General features: G+C 41.7%; 1 protein-coding gene and 1 long non-coding RNA gene across 16 annotated transcripts in view; one reads left to right on the forward strand and one right to left on the reverse strand.

Moving 5' to 3' along the window:
- The window catches only part of Rdl (Resistant to dieldrin), a 91,837-nt gene extending 90,991 nt beyond the window's left edge, over positions 1–846 (reverse strand). For all 10 annotated transcript variants that reach the window (XM_072017952.1, XM_072017927.1, XM_072017886.1 and 7 more), the window contains exon 1: positions 563–846. In XM_072017952.1, coding sequence (XP_071874053.1) covers positions 563–657 — 95 coding nt within the window. In that variant the 5' untranslated portion in view covers positions 658–846. The remainder of the gene's footprint in view (positions 1–562) is intronic.
- Positions 1–27,721, forward strand: part of LOC139994931 (uncharacterized) — a 224,570-nt gene that overhangs the window by 99,841 nt on the left and 97,008 nt on the right. The window lies entirely within an intron of this gene.

The following is a 27,721-nucleotide window of genomic DNA, read 5'->3' on the forward strand; positions in this document are numbered from 1 at the left end:
CGTTCGAGGTCACGACAAGAGAGAGAATTATTCTCGGAGAGTTTGTCGGAGACTCGAGTTCGTGAGTTCGCCTAATGTGAGCGCGTGACTGTCTCACCGCGGAGGTGGGTGTACATCAACTTCGAGCGGAACACAGCGTAAAGTTCAAAGAGACCTTCGCATACACGCGGCAAGTCCGCCAACAGTTTCAGCGTCTATCGATTTAGACGTGCTCGGCTACGTTTCTACCCTCGCAAATTACGCGTCTCTACTTTCGGTGGCCTGACATCACGTCCGGGTTTTCAGATTACGCACGGATACCGGTGCATTTACCGATCCTACGCGATTACTCGTTCTATTTGACTGCCTCGTTCGAGCAACGAGACGCGTCGCTGTTAGAAATGGAATCACGTTGGATGGTAAAACCATCGGATCGACTAGAATATCTTTCTTTTTTAGGCGATTCGACGATTACTTACTTCGCGAACGTGCCGTTTACGAGAAAATCGGATTAACCTCGAAGGAAACGGAAACGCGTTACATCGAACGAGGAGTAAAAAGACAGGGAAGAGATTGTACTTACGCGGCTTGCGCGAACGGAGCACGATGCGTGGCGGGCAGCAACGCGACCGTGGCCGCGAGGAGGGCGAAGGTCCAGGAGGCGGCGTGGAAGGACATCGTATTATCCGTGGAACAAGACGGGATGTCCACGTTCGAGGAGAAGCACGGCGCGTTGCCGTTCACGATGACGACGAGGACAACGACAAGGACGTCGACGAGGACGTCAGCGGATGTCCTGAGGCGTTGTTACCTGGCGCGTTGACCCGGCGCCTCTCTGCGTGCCGTCCGCGTCTCACCCTCCCTCCTTCCTCCTCCTCCCACCCTACCTCCCACCCACCCGCCCCGCCCTCCTACCTCCGTCTTGCTCTCTCCGTCCGCTTTTCGCTCTCTCCGTTTTCCTTGTACTTTTTCTCCTCTTTATTCACGGTTCAGCCTGGTCTGCTTAGTAAAGTCAGCTACTACTTGAATTTCACCCAGATCTCTTGGCTTCACTGACACTCGCGTTCGACGTTTCCTCGGAAACACTGTGTATCGCAGCTCGAAATCCAATCACCTCACACGATCTCTTGCTCGCGACCGAGCCTCGAGAGACCGGTGCTCCTCGAGCTCTCGCGCGAAGAGTAATAGTCTCTCTCCTCTTTGTCACTCGCCACTAGATCACAACGAGATCTTTTCTTTCCTACTTTCTCCAACGTATGGAACAACTTTCCTTTCTCTTTTTCTTTCCCTCGATCTGTATCGTTCTCTTTTCGTTTCGAAGCTTCGCAGAGTACGTGCGATTATCGTGTACCCGTGTCACACCAGCGTTCGTTATCTTTGTGGCTCACTGATTTAACGCATACATAGTCCCCGGGTCGATTTCCACGATATTATTAACACGCCTTCTATTTCCAACCCTGCGACGCAGGTTTCACGAGCACGATGCTTTCCTCTGTTCACTAAATCGCGCGATGCTCCGGCGCGAGCTTTCCTTCCAAACGCACTGCTTTGTACCTTCGCCAGCGTTCTCTCCTCTCACGGCTTACACCTTCTGGTTCAATTTTGTCGGCGAGACGAGACGAGCCTCTCGTTCCTCCGTTTTCGTTCACCTGGGAAAGAAGGACGAGGACCAACGTTATCTGGGGAACAGGGAACGATCAAGGGGTTTGTGTGGTGGAGGAGGGAGATAGCGGCGAGATCCTCTTCGAAGAGAACCCTCTCTTCCGTTCTTTTCGTCCTACAAGCACGGAGCCGCCTGATCGTAGAAGATGTCCTGCCGCAGGCTCCGCTTCCTAGGGATCCTTCCTTCCACGATGGACATTCTTCTCTCTTCTCCACTCTCCTCGCTCTCGTTCGCTCTCGCACTCTCGCTCGCTCGCTCGCTCTCGCACTCTCTCTCGCTCTTCTCACGGGGACACTCGGTCAGCACCCGCGCTACACCGCTACGCGCTCGGGAGTGGCGGCTCTCGCGTCTAGCCCGGCCGTATCAGCGCGCAAGCGCTCTTCCTTCCTCTCTTCCTGCCTGCTTCCCTGCCTATCTCTGCCTGACTGCCTGTTTCGCCTGCCTGCCCACCTGCTCTGCCTGTCTGCCTGCCTTACCTGCCTGCCTGCCTGCCTGCTTGTTCCCCTGCTTACCTTGCCTTGCTCTTTCGTCCCTGATTAGTCCTCCCGCGTCTGACTGCTTCGAAACCACCAAGGATGCTTTTCACCTCCGTCGACTACTTTCCTGACTGTCTATTTCACTCCAAACTTCTTTCCTGCGAGCGTATTTTCCTCTCCTTGGAATTTACCCGTGGTTTTCTTTGATTCGCTGTTTCAAGGCTTCGTAATGGACGACAACGAGAATAATTCTTTATTTCCTTTCGTTTCCTTTCGTCCCCCTCGATTCTTCTTCTTTCTTTCCTCGGTTGTCTGACAATCGGACGTTTAGCCCGCGGTCTTGAACTACTGACTCGATTCTATACAGTTTCGCTCGCTTTCGAGATTCCTGGAATGTTTTAGTTATACCGATTCCTACGCGATAAATGTTTACTTTGTCATTCTTTTTTTAAGGCATGGACAATTTTTATTCTTTTAGTACAAACCGAAATTATCGACTCTTATAAATTAGTCGTCCCTTGTGCGCCTGGCCAGATCCGTTCAAGACACTTACCCATTATTCTTTCTTGTAATTTCCTATTTCACCTGAATTTATGAATTCTTAACCGCTTGTATCAACGATATGGAAAGATACGAAATATTTTTCTTCCAACCGTATCTAAAATTTACGTCTATTATATACCAGCATCCGAGAATCTTTCGTTCCAACAAAGGAAGTTGTTCCGTGTTTAATTTTGAACTTTGCATATCTGCCGGTTGCCTGTACAGAGAACGTGGCTGGCCGAGGTTCATTCAGCGCGTGTATCGCTAAACACCGGTTTACGTCACAAAGACGAAATACACAGGGCTACAAAAGGGAAAGAACGTACGTACATATGCACGTCCACACGTTCGCGTAAGAAAATCCGCGCCTCTCTTGCGTGCTGGCTAGTGAAGCAGAGTAATTGGAATCGTCGCAGGCCGACCAGATGCACATTCTTTCCGACCGCGTGATTCTGAATCGAAAGCACTCTTTTTCCTTCTTTCTGTGCTTGCGGGACAAACATTGAATACGCAGTGCAAACGCGCGTCTGCGCGTGCACACCTGCGTACTCAAACCAACCACGCAAACCGTCAGGTATCCCGTTCGAAACCTTTCGATGCAATTGCTCGTGAAAGCCTGTCTTTGTGGGTGCCCCATTCGTCGAAAGCTTTTTCCGCTTTTCCAATTTTTCTTCCTCTATCATTTTTTCCATTTTTTATTTTATTCCCTATATACGCACAATGTGCGTTCTTCGTGGGATTTCTTTATCGATGGTTTCTGACCCTGTCTCGATTATCGAATAGCGTCGAGTTGCTAATTTTTGTTTGTTCCCCCAATCGAAGGTTTAAAAGCGCACCGTGTTATTCATCGCAGCTTTTTTTTTTCGAATATATTTTTCGATTTCAAAAGGATATCGTTGATGTAGCTCTGGTTTTGTTCCTTGCGTACAATAGAATGGCGAGGATAAAACGAGGCAGTATACGGGGCAAGTTTTATTGGCCTCTTTCTACCGCAGAGCGTGCTACTGCTGAAAACGGGATGCGACACACGATGCTGCCTTAAGATTTCGTATAGGAATGTCTGAATACACCGTGAACTCGTGGCCTGTAACGTAGTTTGAATTTTAGGGTGATGTTAGTATGGCATTGGTTTTCGATGTCTCGTGCCCGGTATACACAGTTCATAAAAATGTAGAAATAAGGGCGCGGAAACCTTCGTGGCGACGAAACACGTGAATTTCGAAATCTAAAGAGTTACGATCGATTTTTTTCCTAGAAGATTAACTCATCGTTTTCGTCGCCTTCCATTTACTTTTTTATCTTCAAGTTATATCAATTTCTTAACCACAATAAACAAAAATTTGAATAAAACGAGACATTCGTTTTCGACGTTACATATTCCAAAAGAAGAAAAAAAAGAAGGAAATAAAATGAAAAAACAAAGATTCTTCGCGTATTAAATTATTCGATCTATCAAAATTGTATTTTATTTTCCATTACATCGTGTCACGGAGCGTAAGGCAGCCTCAAATGAGTCGTCTACTATGGCCATGAAAGTAAACGAACCACCACCAAGCGTAGTTAGCAATCTATCAGGTTAAGCACATCTATATGTATGTAGGAGCCTCGACAGAGAGCGTTCGAGCTTTGAGGGACACTTTTCCGTGCTTGCCATTGATTACAAAGGAGGATGCCAGCATACACGATAACGACATACACGATGTGGACACCGAAACAAGAATTTCAGTTGCGATTTTAACAGGAAGGGTGCTTGGTATCGGTAGTGTTCGCGAATTAACCGAGCGCAAGGTTTCGCCCTGTGCATTCGCACGGCTGAATGTGCAGGAAGTGAGCCGCGAATGAGAGAGAGGTCAGAGGGTGAGCGTTGGTTGTCCGAACGAGGACAGAGACAGAGGGGAACAGAGTCGATATTACGGTTCTCGAACTATTGCTCGCGCAAAAGTTCGTTCGACGGTTTAACGGTGGCATTTCGCGGTAACTCGAGAACCCATTGTCGAATCTTCGTTGCATATCGACGGGATCGATCCCTGCCGCGATCCTCGAAACTGGAATACCTTTTCAAGGGCTCTTCCTCTATCCTTCTTTCTATTCGTCTGCCCGTTTCCATCGGTCTGGTTACCTCTTTCTGTTACTTTCGCGCGTTTAATGAATTCGGTCAGTGAAACTTCGGCAGACCGTCGGTCAATTTTTACTCGAAAGCCGGTATTGTTACGATTACGATCGTATTGTTACGATCACACACGGACAGAATTGACGAAATATCATGCGAAGCACCACACGTGTTGCGTTACAAATATTGCGTTTGACACGCGTGTAATCGAGTTTTCCATTCGATCGAATCACGCCGGGAGCAAGTGGTCATTTCGAAACCGATACCGTGGGATGTTCCGGTGAAACGAATCGGTCAAGAGGTTGATCAACGGGTTGAATAGAGAACGAGAGAATATTCGAAAGTATCTTTGGGTGGTCTCGAACGATCGTCGACCTTCTCCGGTGTATATTGGCCACGGCGAGTTATTACGAGTCGGCGGCGATTTTATTTCGCATGGATGCGAGTTCGCGTATCTGAAAAGCTTCTATCACGAGTCGCTTGAACCGCTTAATACGTACAAAGAATATTTTTCCCCTGCATCAGCCGGCTCTCTTGCTCACATTTCTATACGATCGTCGATATGGTCGGTCGTTGTCTACTCCGAGTCACTCGGTTAGCCACGCTATTTTGATATTTTCTAAGAAGCGCTCGGTCTAATTTCAGCCACCTGATTGAACGTTCTTTCCCACCCTTTTCGCTAGCTGCCGTCTCACTGCCACCGTTCGCCGTTCACTCAAGTCTACTTTAATTTCCTTCAGCGTTTTGTTTCTCTTTCATAAACGCGGATTATAGCAGGGGAAACGCTTTTGTATCTCGTCGCGCTCGCGTCTCGGTACATATTTACCCGTGGCGGGTCGACTCGGAATATAATTGCGATCGTCGTGAAGGAGAAGCTTTGGCAGAAACTAGGAGCGTGTAAGGGTAGAAAAAAAAAAAGAAAGACGAAGGAGGTGGAGGGTACGGATGTTGGGAGGGTAGAGGCAAACGACGAGGAAAAGAAGAAGGAAGAAAAGGAGCTTGCAGAGCGGCAGTCGAATTTCCGGGGATGAAAATAATCCTCGAGTGTCCCGGCGGGGTCTCGGTAAATTCCTCGATTCATCGAATTCGTAGGACTCGCCTTCCTCACCCCCGTCCGATCGGATCTTTCTTTCGTGGCAGCTTCGTTTCCGGGTGTACATTTAAAACTCGATAGAAGAGAGGAAAAAAGAAAAGGAGGAGGAGGAGGAGGATGAGGAAAAAGAAGTAGAAGAACGGGAAGAAGAGAGAGATTTCGTTCGACGTTGGTTAAGATTCTTCCTCTATTTGATCTCACGAGTAGAGAGAAGGGGATGGAAGGAAGCGGAAAAAGGACGAAACGGCGCGGTTCTCTGCACGGCAAGGATTCCGACCAGCGTCTGTCGTCGAACGATAGAAAAATATTTGAGGACGGCGTCGAGAGGACGCGGCTCGATAAATTTCTTTATTCCAGCAGTTTGGAAAATTGGATTTTATTCGAAATAAAGATCCGCTCCGGTGCTTATCGGGGCCGGACGGATAGAAACGGTATCGAAATGTAAAGCTCCAGAGACACACGATCGATCACCCCTGTACCCCGCGCTCTACATTCTCATTCGGACACGTTTGACAGGAGCGTCTGCTCCTGTCAGCCGACAGGCCACGTCCAGCACGTTATTTCCTTCTTAACGCGTCCACGGGGATGCCAGCTAATTAAAAGGGAGAACAGCAGCCTCTATCCGCGTTAATAACCGCATCCAGCGTGTACGCCGTCCAACCTCCAGAGCGTTCCATTTAAAATTGAACCTGTACAGCGAGCCTCACGGACCAACTGTGTCGAGGTTTAACGCGACGCGCGTTCCTCGCGAACACGTGTACACCAAGTGTCTCTTCTTTTCTTTTCTTTGTAATCTATACACACGCGTCTATATGCGTGTCTCTGTTTAAAGGTATAGAAAAGGTGGTCGAGAAGATGCTCGTTAATTGCGGAAAATTGATTTGTTGGGAGAAAATTGCCGAAAGGAAGGCAGAATCGAGCGTGGACGCGCGGTTGTTTTAATTAAGGACGCGGCGTTTCGTGGCGAGACGCCTCATTGTGGAGTCATTCGACGCGATCGTACCGCTGTATGGCGAGCTGATACTGTCTTCGTCGTTGACCTCGTTGTCCCGGCCGATTACCTTAATCGCAGACAAAAATTATGGACAAAGATTTCTAATTAGTGCTGCGCGACATCGTCCCTTTTGTCGACCAGTGCTCGTAATAAGCGGGACGGAATGAAACACGGAGTATCAAATATAAAATACCGCCTCTAATTAAGAGACTAACGTTTAATTAAAAGAAGAGGGGTTGCTGCGTCTTAGACGATCGTGCATCTCGAGTAAATTGGAGGTAGTCACGACGAGTCGTGAAACTCGTACACGTTCTTTGTTCGCCTACAACATTGGCGTTACCATCGCGATTCTAAAGTTAATCGATCGTATGAAAAGTGTATAGATCAAGGCAAAATTACTTTCGATCTAGAAACGATCGTCGAGTCGACGTGTTCTGTCAATACGGACGTGTATATTGTACGTGTCATTGTACTTGGGGTGGCGGGTGCACGAAAGCGCGGAGCATGTTCTTTCCTCGAACCTTCGTCTTACAGCCTCACTCGTGAATTCCGCTTCGGCATTCATCACAAAGCGACACGTGCAAGTACTACTTTCACGCCCTTTCTGTCTTTTCCTCTACCGGTTTCTCTATTTGCCTGTCTGCTTCTCCGATTTCCACCCCTGTCTTTCGTATCTACGTTGTCGAGCTGAGATTTCCACGCGTCACGAGCAAACGCGTGTAATTTTGTCTTTCAGCGTTTTACGGTGAATCTTCGCGCTTTGCTTCGTCTCGTTCTATCTACTCGTGTTCCCTACGGTTTCGTTTTTATCGATTATTTAGTTGTAATCGACGATGATTTACGTCGGTACAATATGGCTAAGGTTAATGCCTCGCACAGTGTATTTCTTGGATATTTTCATAGTAGGGGATAAAGGAACTTACTCAAGCGGCGGTTTACGTTGTCTGTGCATACTCGAAAACAGAATAATTTTGCTTACTCTCGATACGTATCTCCTGACCGGCACATTTGTCTTCTAACAATGTTATTTATACATACGGAGTGTGATTTCACTCGCGATCTGGAACAACTCGCGACATTACGACTGGATCTATCTTTTCGTACTTGTACACGTGTAAAAAGTACGTGTTTCGATGTAATCATATCGCGGGTTGTTATACCGAGAAACGTTTCAAGGCACATTAAGCAGTGTTCGATATTTATCTCCGTTTCGTGTTAATATCAACGAAACGTCACGTTCGCCCATTTTGGTTACGATAATATTCATATGTCCGTGCAGTTGCCGGTGGCATAAATTAAACTTTCGTCACACGTCCAAAATTGTCACGAGGTTAACGACAGAACCGAAATAAATTGGCACATATTAAGAGCATTTGCCCCTAGCCCTGGCCTTAGGGTATCGAGGATAGAGAGAAAAGGGGAGAGAGAGAGAGAGAGAATCCCTCGTAAGTAGCATAGGTCAGTGGTCAGACTCACGCGTTATTTTCATCCCCTCTAATGGCCCAGCTGGGGTACAGTTGTTTCGATTACAACCACGTCGTTCCAACAGTCACTCTAAAACACACACACAACCTCGGAATTCTCACGAAATAATTAATTCGTGGCCAGAATGTTTCATTTATCTTTTATCTTTTATATCGTTCGCTAGTTTCTCAGAACTCGAAATGTTGATTTATTTGGGGCACAATCTATACTTTCGTTTGAAAAATACGATGACGAAATAAATAGCATGCTGGGGATATCTTTGGTCTCTTAGACCACGTATTTGTTCAAAGAGAATTAACACGCTTTTCGATCGTTTTTAAATTTTACAATACTATTGATTTTATAATTATATTCATTTCTGTTGCTTTGAAATATACATGGAAAAATTTGTTACCAACGTAGACTACCGTTTGACAAATTCAGTAACGTAAATAACTCGATCAAAATAGAAAGAGAAATTGGTGTTACAGGAACAATGAAACGTGTTAGCACAAGATTGCGCCTATAATAACATTTACGTACGAATTAATTAAGTTCAAGTATATTAAATTTCCTATGGTTTAATAGTACATTCAAAAATGTCGCGTTATACAAAATGAAATGCATAGAATTTAATTGGGAAATAAAACTACGTGGCACATTCGTAGCCCCCGTAAATGTTTCTTAATAATTATCTCCTTCATTCTCGCCCTAGAAAGTGAAATACCCCCGAAGCAAAAAACGCCTCTCGTATTTCTTGCCACGATTGCTCCTCCTTCAACCTGAGCCCCTTAAATCACCGAACACCATCCGGCACACCGCGTACACACGCTCGTCCCAAATCATCCGTGCGCCTCCCAAACAAACCGAATTACTAAATCAAATTAACGCGACCGATCGAACGTATCAGTAAACCCTCTGGATTTGGCTAACCCTCCTTCTCCCCCTGCAAACCCCAGCCTCGAGATCTACGATCCAACCTCTCGTCCAAGCAAACCGCCCCTTTCGTATTAGCGACGTTTTGGCGAATGTGCGTGACCGAGCGTGAACAGTACGTACATATGCACGCAGAATTCCTGGCCCTGGTCGAATTTCTCTGATGACGTTATCATTATAGTCGGTAGCGTGGCCGTTATTAACGGAGCGGCAGCCGACGCGGAGGAACGACGCGGACGGGGGGCGCTTGCGCGAGAGATCAAAACCAGCGGGTTCTCTGTCGCCTGGGATGATGGCTCGTGGCCCGTCTATTGATCTTGGCCAACGTTGCGCGCCGGAACGAGGCGCGCTCTCTCCTCGTCGCCGTACACGCCAGCGTTGCTCACCTCGTCCCGCCTCGGCTCGACTCCGCTCGTTGCTCTCTACGGACCGCACCGGCCCGAAATGATACACCGACCACGGAGACTAAGTTGAATTGGCCGTACGCGGAAATCTTCTCGCTAGCCGATGCGTTCTTCGCTAATATAATACTCTTAGAGCTTGATTATAGCACGTTCCGAAGGATAGGAATCAGAGCAAACAAATACGTACATTGTCGACCATAAGCACACATTGAGATATCTATCGATATTTAGCATAAATTCACAGCTATACATTGCTTTCTTCAATTTTGATTCTCTCCTTATTTTATTATAAATCAGTTGTTTCACTCGAAACACGTGTGTCCTATAACGTATAATATCAAGCAAAGTGAAACTTTGTTAGAGTTTTCCAGTAAATCTAACCGGTAGATGTCGTGATACTTAAAGCCGGCAGTGTATATAGATTCTCACGAGTATACGTATTTCGGTCTGCGGATATTTCATTCTTCGCAACACACATCCATCGTAATGGTGGCCTTATGTTTCATCATCCCCTTGGGTTTGCTTCCTTTCTTTCCTCTTCGTTTTGTTCCGAGTGCTTCAAGGAAGATGCGAGCTTAAGGAAAGCAAAGAAGAACTTAGTTGTTTTATTGTTAGTACAATAGATTGAAGTGTATTTTCAAACGAGATTAAGTCTTTGAGTTTTTCATGGGATTGATACCATTCCTGTATCATTCTGCTATTTTTTTTTTTTTTTTTTTTTTTTTTTTTTTTTTTTTTTTTAGAGGGAAGGTTGGGTCGATTACACAGAGGCGAGGATTGTTGGTATTTGCATGGGATTTTTTCGGCTCGAGCGGTGGTTTGGTTTGGGGTTTATTGTAGGCTAGCGTTTGACACCGAGTACTTTTGGTTCGTTAAGCAGTTTTTCTACACTCGTAACTGCGGTTGGGTAAGGCGTCGAGTTTGTAAGGATGATTACCGTGATTTGCGGCGCCGTCTGTTTCTTGTATAACACCCTTTCCGTCTTTTTCTTTGGAACTGTCGTAATTTAATCTAAATTTATTTTTGCTCATTTGTATAATCTTAAAGATGGTGGTCCTCGATCGTCGCTAAAAACATATGTAGTAAAACGTCTTGTCCAATTATTTTTTTTCATACATATAGTAGCACTCGTAATTCTTCGATACACTTTGTATTATTTACTTCGTTTCTGCCACAAAAATCAAGTAAAGAGTCCTTACTTTTCTTAACACATACAGTTTCTTATTGGAGTATTAAAAATTGTTTTGATCTTATTATCGATTAGAAATTGTACGTGTATTAAATTTAAATTATTCAAGAAATGTGCATCGACTATCGATGTTGTTTTAATAATTACGAGCGGTAGTGGTATACGTATTCTCTATCTTGGTCTCTACTATTCTGGACTCTAAGCCTCTTATTGGCAAGACCTTTGGTAAATTCACGATGAAATGCATTTCTTTTCTTTTCCTTTTCTTTCATCCATCTTCTTTTTCTTATCTTCTTTCAATTAACAGCACCACAAGGATTTTACAGTTAAGAGAATCTCCGTAATAAATTTTCGTTGAAACGAATATCGCCGAATTTCAATTCGCATCGAAACAATCAGAGTTCCTTATCGATTTCCTCAATTTTCGACTATCGTGCCTTGCTTATCGATGCCGCTAGTTCAAATCGAAACGCGATCGCTTCGATGGTTTGTCCCTTCTCGTTTCGTCCGAAATTCCGAATCCACGGCAAACTTTGAAACGTATCTGTCATTTTGACTCGGATCTGGGTTCGGTATCGTCCCACCGATACCTAGATCGTTCATGTACAATTGCTATCCTTCGTTTCATGGTCCCTAACTTGACTTCGTAATATCACGCGACACGGTTCACCGGCGTTTCGAGGCGTCTCTGGTTCTCCAGGAATCCGTGTTCCTCATAAATAAGATTGTCCAATTTAACTCCGCGAAGGCACCGGAATAATCGTGAATCACTAATTAAAGCGCTTTATTGAAACCGTAGAAATAATTCAACGTCGAGTGTCTAACATCAAGAATGATTTCAATTAAATTTATTCTCCATTCGTTCTATTTAATAAAAATTCAACGAAAACCGTATTTTTACATTTTACACCGCGTACCCTGCATTTGTCTTTTATTTTACATCTTCGCGCCGTGTTATTTCATCCGTGTTTCCTTTCGCTTCTGTGCTCCTTTGTCTCGATTTATTTACGTTTCACTTTATTCTTCGATATTTATTATTCTCTATATTTATTCTATATTCTTTTCTTTCTATTTACGAAACGTTCTGCCGCCAGAAATTTTTCAAGTTTTTCAATCGATACTCGCCAGTTTATGACTCCCTGACGCTTATGAGCCGTGAAATGAGTAATACGTTGCAGAAACGCGAACATATAATAAATTTTCAGGGCCGTGTAGAAAAGGAGCGCGATATTTCGCGGGACGCGCGACGTAGCGTTTCCTTTTTGCGATTTCCTAATCCACGCGGTTTCATTTGTTTCACCCGACGCGGTTCGTGATTATTTCCCGCGATAAATTGTTATTACAGCCACCATGCACGAGGGTTGCACGCTCGAAAGACGGTGGTTGCTGTCTACTCGAGGAAGAGAAGTTCGGCTGTGTTCGCGTTTTCCTGGATAGCAAAATCCTTGTAATGACCGGAAGTCTTATCGTTTACCGCGAACACGAGGTTGGATAAAATCGGTGGCAGTCAGACGTAGTCGAGATCCTATCTAGATCCTACCTGTGTAGGTGCAGACCTTGTCGTCGTTCTATTATCCATTATGCAAACAACCGATAAATGAGTAGATAACACATTCGTATTCGTTCTACAACATATTTCGAACGATGAATTTTTCAGAATAAATGCGTTTGTTAAACACGTTGACCTATCGAGGATCAAACGGTGAATTAATGCGCAAAAGTTGTGAGAAATCAATATCGTTGAGAAATATGAATAATGTGTTTTATCGAGATAAGTACGGAAACCGTAGTAGGATAATAATCTATAAAATTCAGAAAAATAAAAAAAATTTCTTTGCTTTAAAAAACATAGTCTCTCTCTTTCTCTCTATTTTCGAGCGAGCTGCTGGAATTTTCTTTCACAACTATCACGTTAAATAACAGTATTTAATGATAAAAGCCGATCGAAAGAAATTGCAAATGACAATATGTTAATCGAGTCATTTAATTACCGCTGTATTTATCTTTTACTTCGTTCGTTAAAATTGAAAATAATTTACTCTGTCGCAATTTCGAACGACTTTTTCTGGTTAATCCTCGGCACACGCTCCCCTGGGATGATTGTTTAAGTATTAAACAGTTACAGAGAGATTAAATGAATCCTCCTAGTGGGAAGCTTACGGACTTGTGTTTTATGCAGTATTTATTGCTGGCAACTACCATCAGTATTTACTACAGTCATGGGACTACTTAAGAATTAATGCCACCTTAAGAAGGATAGAGAAATTAGAATGCACCATCGAGTCGCTAATTCACCTTGATGTCTGAAATTTGCAACTCGGTTACTTTGCGTACAATCGTTGGGAACTTTGTTTTTAAAGGGACAGCGAGCGAATAAGGCGGCAACGCGATTCTTCTTTCTTTCTTGGTCCCTTCCTGTTCGTATACCTTTGAAAGAAAAACGAATAAACGCGGAAGAGAAAGAGGGGACGTTGTATAGGATGAAAAATTCAGCCGCGACAAACTCTGCATTAAACTAACGCCACCGTTGCTAGTATTCTTCTCCGTAAACCAACAGCATCTCGAAGCTTCTTTCCAAATTATCTCACTTAAAAAAGACACTTTACGATAATAACGCTCGTGTTACGTTCCACGCTTTAAACAACGAATAAAGTCCGCCGCCTCCTTCCCTTTCCTCGTTGAAACTCGTACATTACGACGATAATGTAACGTAACGCGTGTATGTCCAAAAAAAAAAAAAAGAAAAAAAAACAGCGAAAAAGAAGAAAAAGAAAGATAGAACAAGTAGGAAGAAAAACAAACGAGAAAAAAAAAAGGAGAAGAAAACAGTGTTTACACCGCTTTATTCTTTCCTGACTGGCATTTAATGGCCGCACAGGCGCCAGGTTACATCCTAATTTGCCGGGTGCGCTAAACTCGCGGCAGAGAAAACGCGGAAAACTGGCTGGCGTTTTATCGGAGGAAAGACGAGTATCCGGACTACATCTACATGCTAAGGAAAGCCTCTGGACGCGCCTAGAGCGGAAGTATTCAGCACAGAGAATGCAACAGGCAACGACAAGGCCTGGTCGAGCGAGTATATATCTATATAGCGGTCGGTCGGACGGTCGGCCGATCGGCACCTGGCTCGAATCGCAGCGATGATTTTCCAGCCTCCGAGCCCATCCCCTTTTCGTTTGCTTTTCTTTCCCCAGGGCGTGGCGCTCAACAGGCTTGGCATCCAGCCAACTTTCTGCTTTTCTCTCCTTCCCCTTTCCTTCCTTTTCTCTATGTTCTTTCTTCCACTCTGTCCGTCTTCCTCTCCTTCCGTTTTCCTTCTTTCGAGTCGGTACAACAACGAGGCGGAAAAAAGGATGAAAGAGCTAAGGGTGCCTCAACACTATCATCGACCATCTTCTACGTAGATGTATGTACGTACACATACACGTGCCCATACAGGGTGACCAAACAGTCGAAAACGTAGGGTAAAGGTTTGGCGTATGAGGCTTCTCGTTGAAGAAAGACGATTTAAAGAATCTACTCGGTACATGTGTATTCTGTTTCGACGCGACGAACTTCCGTTAACGACGTTTTATTAAATCAGAGGTACATTTTTAACAGGTGTGTCGAAGAATTAAAAGCAAACACTGTTTTTATTTTCGAAGAATTAAGAGATACAAATAGTATACTACAAGGGTTGTATAACTTAAGAGACACAATTGTGTGCAATATCGTGTTTGATATCTTCGATAATTTTTATTTAACAAATTATTTAAGTTCGTTTTAAAAAGCGATACATATTTATTTATGAAATCATCCAAATGAAATACAACAAAGAAGCTAGGTTGGTAGAAAGTATAATAAATAATAAGCAACGATAAGAAACAAATAAAAAAAAATACAGAAATAGAAGTGTATTAAATTGAAACTTGGAATAAGTATACGCGTGCCGAATAGATTTCCGAAACGCTTTTTCTCGACAACCTAGTCTCACATGCAAAAATAATTATTCTACGTTTTCCATCCATCTTTTCACGAGGAATCACCCCTACCTTAGTTGTATCACCAGTTACCAGGCACCCTGTATATAGCAAGCACTATATCACGTTACATACGCGTTAGGTATACGTTACATGGACACGTACAGAGCCGGATTGTTGTTACTGTTGCATCTCGTGGATCTATTGCCGGACTCTAACTCGCATCGGATACATCCGGACGTATTTATGCTCGCGTTTATAGTGCGGCTGCTCGAAGGCCGCTCGAAAGCCGCACGGCCACTAACTAACTTCCTGTTATTTGCACGGTTTACCCTCGACCGGAATTGACCTCGAGTCGCGGCGTCGAATGCGATTAAAGTTAGCGCGGCGCGCACCCTAAATACCAGAGGGTAGCCGGGAAAATTTCGTTCGACAGGCCAGGGAAATGTGTTACTCGTGCTCTCAACGAGGATCGAGGAACGGCGATTGTTTCTTTTCGCTGATGGTAACGAGATACGTTTACCGAGGTTATCTTACAAATTGCAAGTAGCCGGTATTAACGACTACAATAGAAGTTATCGGGAAATCGGTCTCGCGACTCCGAGGTCTCGCCTCTCGAGTTTCACAACTCGAAGCTTGCTGGTATTGCGTTTCAGTACCGGCGGACTCGTTGATATTGGATACCCGATTTAAGCATCTTTAATGGCGGTTTTCATGATTTTGAAACTTCAGATATCGGCCACATTGAGTTGTTTCGATTCAGTTCGCAATACAGGATCGTACAATTGGCTGTATACGTATGACCGATGGAGTATCATCGATCACAGCTTAAGTCAGTTTATCGTTATCTTGCGTAAAATACGTTTATTATTGTATAAAATTTGTTATATCTTCTGAAGCCGTGAAAAATTACCATTTCACGAGGAAAATTATAAGTTATTAGAAGCGAATAAAATTAGAGTTAATTTGCAAATTCATTAATTATACAACTACAAGGACGATACTTGTAAGGATTGAGAAACATGTGATTAAATTCAAATTCTCAAAATCTTGATTTATACTGCGGCAATTTTTAGCTCGCTATATGTATGTATAACAGTACTCGTTTAAATTCCAATGAATTGGGGGATTGCATTGTAATTTTTGCGATACAGGTAGCGATTTTGTTCCAGGAATACTCTTAAGTTCCTGGGCAAGAAAAATGAATAAATCTACGTAATCAGAACAGACTCGAAAGACGCAATTATTTCTCGCCTATTCTCGTTATAACTATTGTCCTTGTCAATCGCTTTAGTAGTGCGCTATACTAAGCTCGTTATGCCAATATTTTTATCTATATCATATAGAGATTTTGTTCTGGAAATATTTCTAAGCCCCTGGTCAAGAACACACGATAAATCTAGCGAGAACGAATAAAAAAGTTACGATATTTCTCGTCCAATCTCGCTATATCTACTCATTGTTTTCGCTAATAGCTTTATGTTATACTAAGCTCGAGGCGCTGACAATGAGTTAGCGAGGCGCGGCGAAGCTGGGTCGTTTGAATTTAGGTGAAATTCTATTGGAATTTAAGCGAATACCAGCGAACCAAGTTTCATTAGCAGCGAACTTTCATTTAAACTACTATTTGACTACATGTATCGTTTAAGTATATGATTAGTATTTACATTAATACAAGAGTCGACCGTTATAATCCTAATATCGTCGGTTTCGATTATCTCTAGCTATAACTCGTTTAATAGAGTTAGCGTTATCACGGAACCAACAGTTTTGGCTAAAACCATTCGAGACTCAAGGGATCGAGCAGGATCACCACGAACTCAATCCACTCTGTTGGTATAATTTTAAATTGGAGAAGTTAGATTCGAACGATTTTAGTCCGAAAGGATCCCTGAAGCGGCGTCGCAAATATTCAATGAGAACGAAAATCTTGAACAGTCTCGAAGGACTCGAGTCTTGAAAATTTCACTCACGATAGAGTTGCAACGATCTCTAACTTGTGGGTCGTTCGATGTCTAGAGCAATTCTAGCGGAGCAAGGTCCGGTTAACGTCATCTTGGGATCGATGGGTTTCCCTGAAGTCATCTTAAGGTTATAGGGCTTGATTAGAGTCCACTAAGATTTGCAGGATCTCGCTTATCGTAAGTTTGATTTTACAGTCTTAATCAGTGCAGTCTCGTGCAATTTACTCTTTGCCTCTTCTTTTCATGTGAATTTCGTTTAGATTAGTTTCTCGAATTATTTCCATTAGGTTTGGCTTTGTTTCTTTTGGATTTAGAATCACTTTGCACGTTGGAATCGAATCGCGGTGTAACTTTATCTGTACTTCGAGGGAGACTGCAAGGCACTATCGTGCCGTATCCTATTGAGATTTCCTAACGCTAAGCCTCAAGCTAGGGTGCACGATCTAACGACTACCTCGGCAAGACTTCGTCGCCTAAATCAATGTTAGATAATTCCAATCCTAATATTAGAATAAAACAATGTTCCTTCGTTGTCCGTCTTATATTCTAATAATATTACAATAATATTTCTTTCGGATATGATATTTAACTCTATGGATATCTAAATATCGGTATTTCTAAAAGAGTAGTAAACCTATCCTCTAACCCCATCGGAGCTGAGTATCTGTTATGTTAAAAAGTGTTCTTTTTATCATTTACTAACGACAAATGTACATATTTTCTTTTGGTTTTGTGGAGAAGACACAATACACCGAAACAAACAAAAGGCTAATTTATACTTCACAATGTCCAGCATTGTTGAAGTGGTCACCACTACTAAGAAAGCTCTACATCTGGTCTTTTTAGTTTTCTCAAGCACCGAAGCCATCGACAGCGTATAGACAAAAGGCTGGGTCGATTCAGACCATAAAATGTAGACAGGCGACGATGGTTTCAGGGCTTTCAGTCATAGGGTAACGCTGCTAGCGTGCGGATCTGGACCATCTCAAATTATATTCCTATTTGTATTTACAATTCTGTATTAAAATATATTTTCTACCTTACAATTTATCCACGCGTTCCTTTGTTCACACATCAAATAACCTCAACAAGCATGAAAACCGCCTTTTTCATTTATAAAGTGTTTTTTGGTAAACTTAAAAATTTCCAAGTCCATATGGCTCGTACTTGTATTTATTGTTTTCTCTACTCTGTCTTTCTGCTCGAATGATACTTACTTTATCGCAAGTGCTCGTCATAAACACTCTTTTCAACAAGCGTAACCATTGATACTTGCGGCAGGAATTTTCTTCGAGAAAAGGTAACACTCTCCTCGTTACCGTTGGGAATCTGGTTTCCATTCGGAGTTGTAATGCGTGCTTCTGCAAGGGGTTGTGGGATTCACGAAACGTCCAGTCGCAATTGGCGCCAGCTTATCGGTCGTCTTATCGCGATTCCTTATCGACAAGTGCTCGCTCGACAGGTAGCGTGCTTCTTGCCGCGCCACTTCAAAGTCCTCCTCGATGTAACTATCGGAAATGGATACTTGCAATTCTCTAGACAATCGAGATTTTGCTCGATTATCGCGTATAATTCATTCCCCCGTCTCTTGGTTAAGAGAGAGGGGATGGAGTTCGACAGGAGAAGGAAGTTGATAACAGGAAATTGAAAACCAGATAGCAATTTCCGACCTTTTTCTCAAAGCTCAATTAAGAAATCTAGCTTGCAGCAGGGAAAAACGCTTGCTAACGAGCTCTACGATGCTGAACTCATGGAAAATAATTGCGAGGTGGAAAGTTTAACTCGTAGACGTTCAGATGGTTTACTCTTCCACTTTTATTCGGCAAATCAAACTGTCCAGATTATTGGGTAGATGTTAGCGCGAACGATTAGATATCCGATAAAATATTTCGAATATTTGAAAGTAATTTTCGCGCTACCGCACGAGTTTCAGAATATTTAACGAACCAAGTTGAAGTAGAGTTTCGATATATTTCACAGTACGAAAATACACTTAGAAGCAGCGGTGGACGTAAAGCTTGATCGAGACATCGCTTGCATCAATTATAATAAATATTAGTTATCTTCTTTAGCTATTAACCACAGTGAAATTAATTTTTTAGAGTAATAGTCTTATCCCTATTTATGAGATTATTTTAGTCAAATACAAAAGCATGGGATGGTTTTGTACGAATCGATAGTGTAATAATGATCATGACGTTATCCATGTTTATAAATACGTCGAGTAGCTTTGTAAACTGAAAACTTACAGCCAGTACACGTGTACCGGATAGGCCTTCAAAATTGTTTTTCTCGCAAATGGAGTTCGATATCATATCCAAAAACGTTGTTCTACGCTTTATACTACTCATATTTATACGAGGAATCACCACGCTTGTTAAGACATTCTGTATAGCAATGTATACCTATGCAGTGGTCTCAGTAGTATAACTGTGCAATAAGTAAGACGTAGTATCCCCAGTCGTTGATTTCTCCATCCTAACGTTTGAAATATTGATATCTTTGCGTTTTACCTTGGGAGTTCTTTAACCGTATTGAATTCACGAATAGGAAAATATAAAAATCTATTTTCTTTCAATAACGCATCAACAATAAAAACGCGTCTCGCTTACCACCCGTGCGATAAATATTTAATCCTAAGAATTAACTCTTACCTCGAAAAACCATCGTACAATTGCAACTTCTCCTTTAGATTTACTACCTCGGTACGAATCACATACGTTGTTCAACACGGAAGTAGCGCAAAGCACGAGAAGTACGGCGCGGATGGTGCAAGGACTCACCCGAGAAGCTGCGAAAAGGAACGTAGTGCCGTTCAGAGAAGTCGGAGAAATGGATTGCTCGAAAAAGTATCGAAGGTGGTTAGTGATAGATCGCGGAGGACCGGCGAGAAGGGTAGGGCATGAGTGCTGGGGTGGCTTCAGAAAACGCGGAAACTCGTTAGAAGGATTTCACGCCGGAACGAGGCCGCGCGCGACGGCGCAAAGTATCGAGCTATCGATTTCACGGCTCGGCGGCTCGTCCGATAAGGTAACCCACCCCCTTGTCCCGCATCTACCTTTCGTTTCGCGTCCCTCTCACCCCCTTTCCTCCTTCTCTTCTGTCCCCCCCTCTCCTACATTTCGTCTTCAACCATTCGACCTTCGTTTGCTCGAACGATCTTAACCGTTTCAGCGATCGCTAAGCGAACTGAACTGGTCGATCAGCAACCGGCGGCGTTCGAGAGTCTCTGATACAGATTAAAAGAAGTTTGGAAAGGGGGTTGCTAAAATTTATTGTCCAAATCTGACCTTAATAGGCCAGTACAGCAACATGCATAATTAATGTATCGAAAATTTATGAAATGCGCTCTGTATGTGGTATGTAATCGTTCGAAGTGATAGAAGGAGGAAAGGACGAAAGAGAGAGAGAGAGAGAGAGAGAGAGAGAGAGAGAGAGAGAGAGGAATGGCATGGAAGCTCGGTAATTGCGGGCATTAAATGGAAAGTATTGGTAAGTGATCATTATTAGAGGTAAGTTGCGCGAGAGTGGAGAGAAGGAAGCCGTTGGTCGAACGATAATTAAATAGAGAGAAATGCGATAACGAATGCTCGATCGATGGATCGATCGAAGGAAGACAATTACTCAGACCGATCAAGTCCGGTCTTCCACTTTAAGGATCTTCTTTTTGCTTTTTTTTCTTCTATCGTTCGATACTGTAGACGACCGGGTAGATCTACTTTTAGCTGCAGCCGACAGCGATTCGACGATGCTTATCGCGTGATATCCGTGCACGAAACTCGTCAAAACGTATTCGTGTTGCTCGTGTCGCGACGCTTTGCACAGAGGGCTAGAGAGAGCGTTTTAAGCTTCTTACCTGTCGCGAAGTTAGCTTCCACGAAAATGCCATCGGATTACCTTGCGGCCGTGTACGTACACGAACAACCGCCCCGCGTATTGTAACCGGCAGGCAACTAAATTCTGCACGGTGAAATTCCGCCTCCGTGGTACACGTTACATTCTATACCTTCAATGGGATTTAATCAAGGTATTAGCGCGTTACGTCGTCTTGCGTATTTCGCTTGGGACAGAGCCGACAAGGATGGAATCATTCGCGTATATCTTTCGATACACGTATAAATTGTCACATATATATGTTATAGATTGTTACTGTTCGATAGGGAAAGTCGAATTTAGCTGTCCCGTTATTCGTTGTTACGTTAATCGTACGATCGTGACGTTGCGTACGATATTTCAGAGACGTTTCGGTTTATATAAATTCGGTATGTAAATCGAGTGCCGTGTTTGATCGTTCATCGAAATCGCGATATTTCGTGATCGTTTTGTTCGTCCATCGCGTTCTCTTTCTCTTTCTTTCCTCCTTTAATTTAATACTCAGGCAATTGTACGATTTAACCTGATACCGCGATAAAACGTGCGCTACTCATGGCGGTCGGGGAAAAAGGGGGTTCGGCAATTTCTCATCGCGACGGGAAAAAAGGCCGACTTGCTCGAATAATAATCGCACGCTTGAATTTATTTTATTTATCTTTATTGCTACGGTCGGAACGAGGCGGCAATAAAAACTATCCGGTTCGCGCGAGTTCATCGTTCACCTCGGTCTATGTGATATCAAAACATCCATGTAACTACCTTTTGTTATTGTGAAGACTTGCCTCGTTCCAAATAAAAGCTACCGTATATTTGTTTTTGTTTTTGTTTTTTTTTTTTTTCGAGCTCACGAACTGTCAAAAACCTGAATTACGCACGGTGTTTCCCAGCGAGTGTATAAAACTTCGAGAGGTTGTTTAGGAGGTAATCTGGCGTAAAAAATATTATACGAATGTAGACCTTATCCTTGATTAGTGCGTGGCTGTTGTAGACGAAAATTCTACCGCTGCCACGATAAAATTGCAAACCTGAAGCAAGGAGAATTTTAAGAGGCTGAGGCAAAACACGGGAACTTGAAGTGATATTTCAACTTCGATTAATTCATCTGCTTTCTGTTCGATTATTTTCTAAGTATTGTTTCGTAACAAAATTGTAACTCGATAGGATCAAGTGAGAGTAAGAAAAAATTAAACTACTGAAATTCGTAAGAACTTAAGACAGTATTAGTATTATGGTAATTATTTATTTAGAATGATTCGAAAATATCTCGTACAGTATTTTAAATTTGTTTAAAGATTGTAGAAATAGTGTTCCAATGATGTTTCAATTTCATAACAGGTACATAGGTGTTAAGTTAGTTACTATATCTTTTTGTAAGTCCAATAGTTGAGAAAATTAAAAAAATGGTTTTTTATACGATATTGATACGTTAAGAATTGTACTGAGAAGTTGATATAATTCAAAATCAACATATACAACAGGTATAAGAGTTTTATTAAAGTTAATGAACGTTTTTTCAAACGGAAGAGTACATTGTACACATAGCTGGGGATTCGAAAAGACATCTAAATTCGATTCAAAAGTCAAAAACAAAATTCAATCTTCTTTACCTATCAGAGATAGGTTGCTATAGAATTAATATTTTAGTTCCGTGAAATATTGCAAGTTTAAAATAGCGAATGTACCTTGTATTATTATGAACTGAATCATTACCCTAATTATTATCTTTTATACGTAGGCACATATGTATAATTCCCCGCACTATTATGGACTGTATCATTACCCTAATTATTTTTTATACATAAAATATCCTCCGTATAACTAAAACTTAAGAAGAAATTCCCTTCTCTAAGACCTCGAAAAGTTAAATTCCTTTTCTTTCTGTACATTTTTTCCTATCCTTTAAATCTGTTTCATTATAAGATTCAAGAAGTTGTTGAAATTTATCGTTGAAAACCGTAGAAATTTATCAGTACTACGGATACCAAAACCTTTTTGAATAATTGAGATACCAGTATTGCACAAGTTACAAGTTCTCCGTACTAAGAAATTCACTTACTGGCAAGTTTGTTAATGAAATAAATAAAGTTTTAGGGGCAAATTTTACAAATTATAAGGACTGTTGAATATTCTATTTGACTTTGAAATTGATCTGCAATTTAATTTCGAGTCGTAAAATGGTACCAGAGAAGTATATAACTTACGATATATAATTCGCTAATGATATCAGTCATAAACAATTGCTCGAAGATACCTAAAAATTTGTTTGTCGAATTTGCATAAATTCAGAGTAGTTTCGACGCGAATATAATCGCCGAGCGTCGTCGAGTCCTGTTATCCCTTGCGGTGGTATGCGAAGAAATAGCAACGGATTGACGAGCACGTGCACAGTGTACACACACGTAAGAAACGTACGCGCCTAACCGCTGCGTGGTGCAGTGCGACGTGGCATCGCGTGACTCTCATTTTCCATTTGACTTCTATCCGTCGCACGTACGTACTCAGTTACGTTATTTCATTGGCGTTCCTCGTCCCAAGCCGTTGGAGTTCTCTTGAACCCCGCGCGCCGCCCTTTCCGCTTTGGCACACCTCCCTCATGGTGTTGTGCATGCCACTTTCTTCTCTTTTTTCCCTCTGCCGTCGCGTTTGCTCGTACTCAACTTTTGGTTGTTGCTTGAAAAGAAAATGCCGCGACGCCAGAGTGTGCTACGAGAGAGTCGCGGGGATTTGCTTAATTGTTGGTTAAAATCCTCCACCGACGACTGACACGTTTCGTACTACCGTAAGCTACCGATGGCCTGTAGCGGTTAAGTTAAGAAGCGAAGCTTTTATTATACTGAAAAAGATATTTGTAGACTGTAGGGTAGATTTCAAAGAAATAGAAATTTTTTAATATCAAATAGGATTTTTTGTTAATTAAATATTTACAGTACCGTTCAGAAATATGTGGATATTTAATCATTTTGCATAGAATGTAATTTATTATTTTTGGTTATAAAGTGATATGTAAGTAAGGTAGACGTATAAGGAAGATCAAAGTATTAAGAATTTTTTAATATTAATATCGTTTTTTGCTAATGAAATATTCACAGTACCGTTCAGAAATGTCTGGATATTTCATTATTTTTTTACACGGCGTAGTTTATCGTTATTGATGATAAAATTATGTATAAGATAGACGCAAAGGGAGATCAAGGTACTAGGAATTTGTTTAATATTGCTGTCATCCCTCGCTAATGAAATATTTATATTACCGTTCAGGAATATGTCGATAGTTAATTATTTTTCAGATAGTCGAACTTATTACTATCGATTATGAAATTCCGGGTAAAACAATTGTTACAGCGTAGTATAGTAGAGTAGTAGAATAAAAGCACTAAAAAGTAGAATATATTAGATACAGTAGGATATTATGACGTGTAAAATTAATATTTAAACGATGTTGTATAATAGTAAAATTGGTGTCCATAATTTTTTTATTTTATTACTTGAGTAGCTTTTTATCTCCAGATTATTTCATTCCTAAATTATAAATCAAATATAGAAGACTTGTTTTAACTCGTAGAAAGATATGTACTTGTCTTAAATTCGAATAACCATATTTAAAACCATACATTTTTTAACGGACCACTTGTATTTATAATTTGTTCATTCAATAAAAACCTAGTATTTCCTTTAATCGTTAATTTGTACATTTCGTCGAATTCGTACATTGTTACGAAGAAATCGATCAGGGTATCCGAACACTTATACGTGAAAATATAATTGTTTCACTTGGAGTTGAATCGCTGGGGAAATATTTATTTTCCTTGAAACAGAAATTGTTAATCGCATGTTAATTAACACGTTACGCCATTCTCGTTTGGAAAATCGCTGTTTTATTAGAAATGGGAGTGGTGTGGCATGGGTGTGTCACCAGGAACGTGTCGTAACGAAGCTATTACACTTTATGGCTTTTCTTCGGATTGTTTGCTCTCTTTTCTGCTGTGCAAGTAGAATCACGGGAAATCTGTGTTCAATATGACTGCTGGGGGATTATGATTGGTTTAATCGATTTGCCAGAGGTAAACTGTACGAGGAAGAAGATCGGCATTTCTTTATGAAGTACCTGACGAAGAAATTAGTTATCCATGTAGGGCTAATTGTTTCGAAAAATGACAACTAACATTTGACGATTGTAACAACGCGGCGTGTGTCTTGTGTTATCGATGATTGTTACGAAATTGCATGCAACGCGAATGAAATTCTCAAGTTTGCGTCTAATCAGCAGGTAATCAGTAGAACTTTCGCTGTGTCGACTCGGATAAGTTTTCCAGTTTAAGAGACTCCGAATCCAAGAAACTTTTCAGATTATCCAAGATACCATACCGGAATCGATCTAACTCTGTCTATGTAGTAGAACTCATTCTAAATTTACCGCCGGCGCAATTCTTCGATATTTTTACCTCTGAACTTTTAACAACAAACTATTTTTCTTGGACTGTACTCCGTAGGAAATTAATTTTTTAATCGGTAAGCTATTAGTCCGATTCCACTTTAATATTCATAATTAAGTTTTGTTCTTCTTCTCTCAGGTAAATATTTCTCACGTATCCTGCCGGTTATCTAGCTTTTGATATAACAATCTCGGAGAAGTTCAATCTTCGGACCAACGGGAAACTTTCGACCTCAATTCTATTCCAAAGCAATCTCCACGACATAGAAATATACATTTTCACTCATCCTCAATTTAAATATCTCGTGCTTTCTATGAACATTTTCAGATTGGTTTCAGATTCGACCAATATAACAGTCGTGGCTCGTCACACTGCCAATGAAACTTCAAGATATTTTATAACGTGCATAATATGGACATGACAATCTTTTACGAAGAATGTCCAAATACTTTAGTCAGCCATTGTACTTATTTAACACTTTTTACATAAACGATTTCCCAATTTCAGATACGCGCATCGTTCGTTTCTTTAATTTAACCAACTACCTACTACAATTGTTAAGTATAATTGCCTTCTGATTTTACGCGCTATGAAAAAATTCTGATATACTAAGGGCACGAAAAAAGTTTCGGTACCACTGCACCAACTATTGCTACAGGGCGAGTTCGAATACTGACAATCTACAAAGCAAGCACTATCGTCATTCGCAAGCAAAATTGACGCATTTGCGGTAAAGGTGAGATTACGAACCTCGGACAGAACCGCGAAAATACTCGGAAAGATGTACGACACGAGTCGAATCGAAACGGCCTCGTCACGAGGAAAAGGTAGCGCCGCGGAGGATACTTAGGAGCAGGTTTACGGCACATACGTGCATTATATAGGAGGACGCGGCGTACATGGCCGTGGAACGCGGCGACACTGCACTGCAGTAAAGTGCATCCTAAGCCTAGCGCATCTGTGACCACTCTCGGGGTCGCAGTGCCCGCTCCTGGTATTTATTATTCAGCCTGTGCAACGTGGCGCCGACCTGCGACTACTTTCCGCCGCTCTCGTCAACGAGCCACTCCGGGATTTTTCGATGGGACCGTCTGTTTTCCTACGTCTCTGCTGCGTTTCCCCTTCGTCGCGTCGCGATTCTGTATCAAAACCGTGATACTCGTCGTTCACTTTTATGGCAATCGTGGCTCGCGTCCCCTCGTCTCGACTCTGAATCGGTTATCGAATCTCCTGCGACGTCGTTGAAATCGCAACGTTCGACACACACGTGAGGATTTTTCAACCAGATGAGATTTTCCTCACCTCGTGCGCTTGGATTTCCCTCGTTTTCCAAGCTACGTTTCAAAGTTTATTTTCCGTCCGATATTTTCTTGGGTTCTTGTGTCGAATAAGGTTATTTCATATGTATGACGGTTTTTTCTATATATATTTATATGCATATATGTTAAATGCAAATGTTAGCCTGAAAGCGTGAAATCCGTTAAAATTTGATACGAATAGAGAAAAATAGTTGTATTAGAGATCTGTACCGGCAATAATAGCTTTAACAAGTTACAATTTATTATTAATTTGATGTTATTCGTGATTTTAGAAACAATCAAATAAAAGATTTAATAGGCGATCTTTTTATTTATAATGACTTTAATTCTTCGTTAAACTTATATAAATTATTTTTAGATTTTAAACTACCAAGAATAAATTAGTTGATACAAAACTCAATGATACATCAGAGTGTGAGTTTTAACTGTAAGGGAAATAAATATCTATATAAATAAGTTGCATATCGGTAATTAATCATTAGTCAACTAATGTTTCTTTTCTCTATCATGATTAATTCCGCTGTTTAAAATTCGACTCTTGAAAAATCCACGTTAATTACACGACGATCTAATATTCGACTTCACAGTTCGGACTCGATGCTATTTTGGTTTGTAACTGCTGAAATGTTTCCTGTTTCGTTCATTCCTCGTTTACCTACTACACTCGTACAAAATATATAACAATATTCTAACGATGGAATTCCAAATATTCAACTATAATTGAAACGTCTGTGCTCTATTACTTTAACAAAAGTTTGGATACTTTTATTGCAACTGGATCAAAGATCCAATCAAATATCTGGGGAACGAAAGTAAACTGAGAATTTAGCTCACAATATCCTCCGGTTGATCAGGTTTACAAACGCAAGCTGAGACATAGAAGGGACGCAGTTAACTAACTGGTACTCGATTGGGGAAATCGAGCTTCCTGCACCATACGCGAAGCCCACGATATTCGGTGGATTGGCTTTCCCGATAATAGGTACATAATATACCTGCTGGGTATTCCAGCGCGAATGCACCGAATTGATTTAAGCTTCCTCCGCGTTTTCCTTCCTTCTCATTTATCCCCCTCGGCCACCCTTTCGAATCTAGGCAACAGCGGTTTAGTTCGATCTCATAGCTGCAGGCGACTTTCTAGAGTCAATCGAAACTTTGGGGTTTTGTTCGACGTATACGCAGGTTTACGTATTACCACGGTATCCAAAGATTCAAGATCCTATTCCTAACATTATACAAGATTTCAGCTATTACGACGACAGGGGTAGATAGCAGTAACAGATATAATCTTTTCGTGAGATCGAAACATCAATGTGGAATTA

This window comes from Bombus fervidus, chromosome 2 (assembly GCF_041682495.2).
Source record: "Bombus fervidus isolate BK054 chromosome 2, iyBomFerv1, whole genome shotgun sequence".
Taxonomy (NCBI): Eukaryota; Metazoa; Arthropoda; class Insecta; order Hymenoptera; family Apidae; genus Bombus; species Bombus fervidus.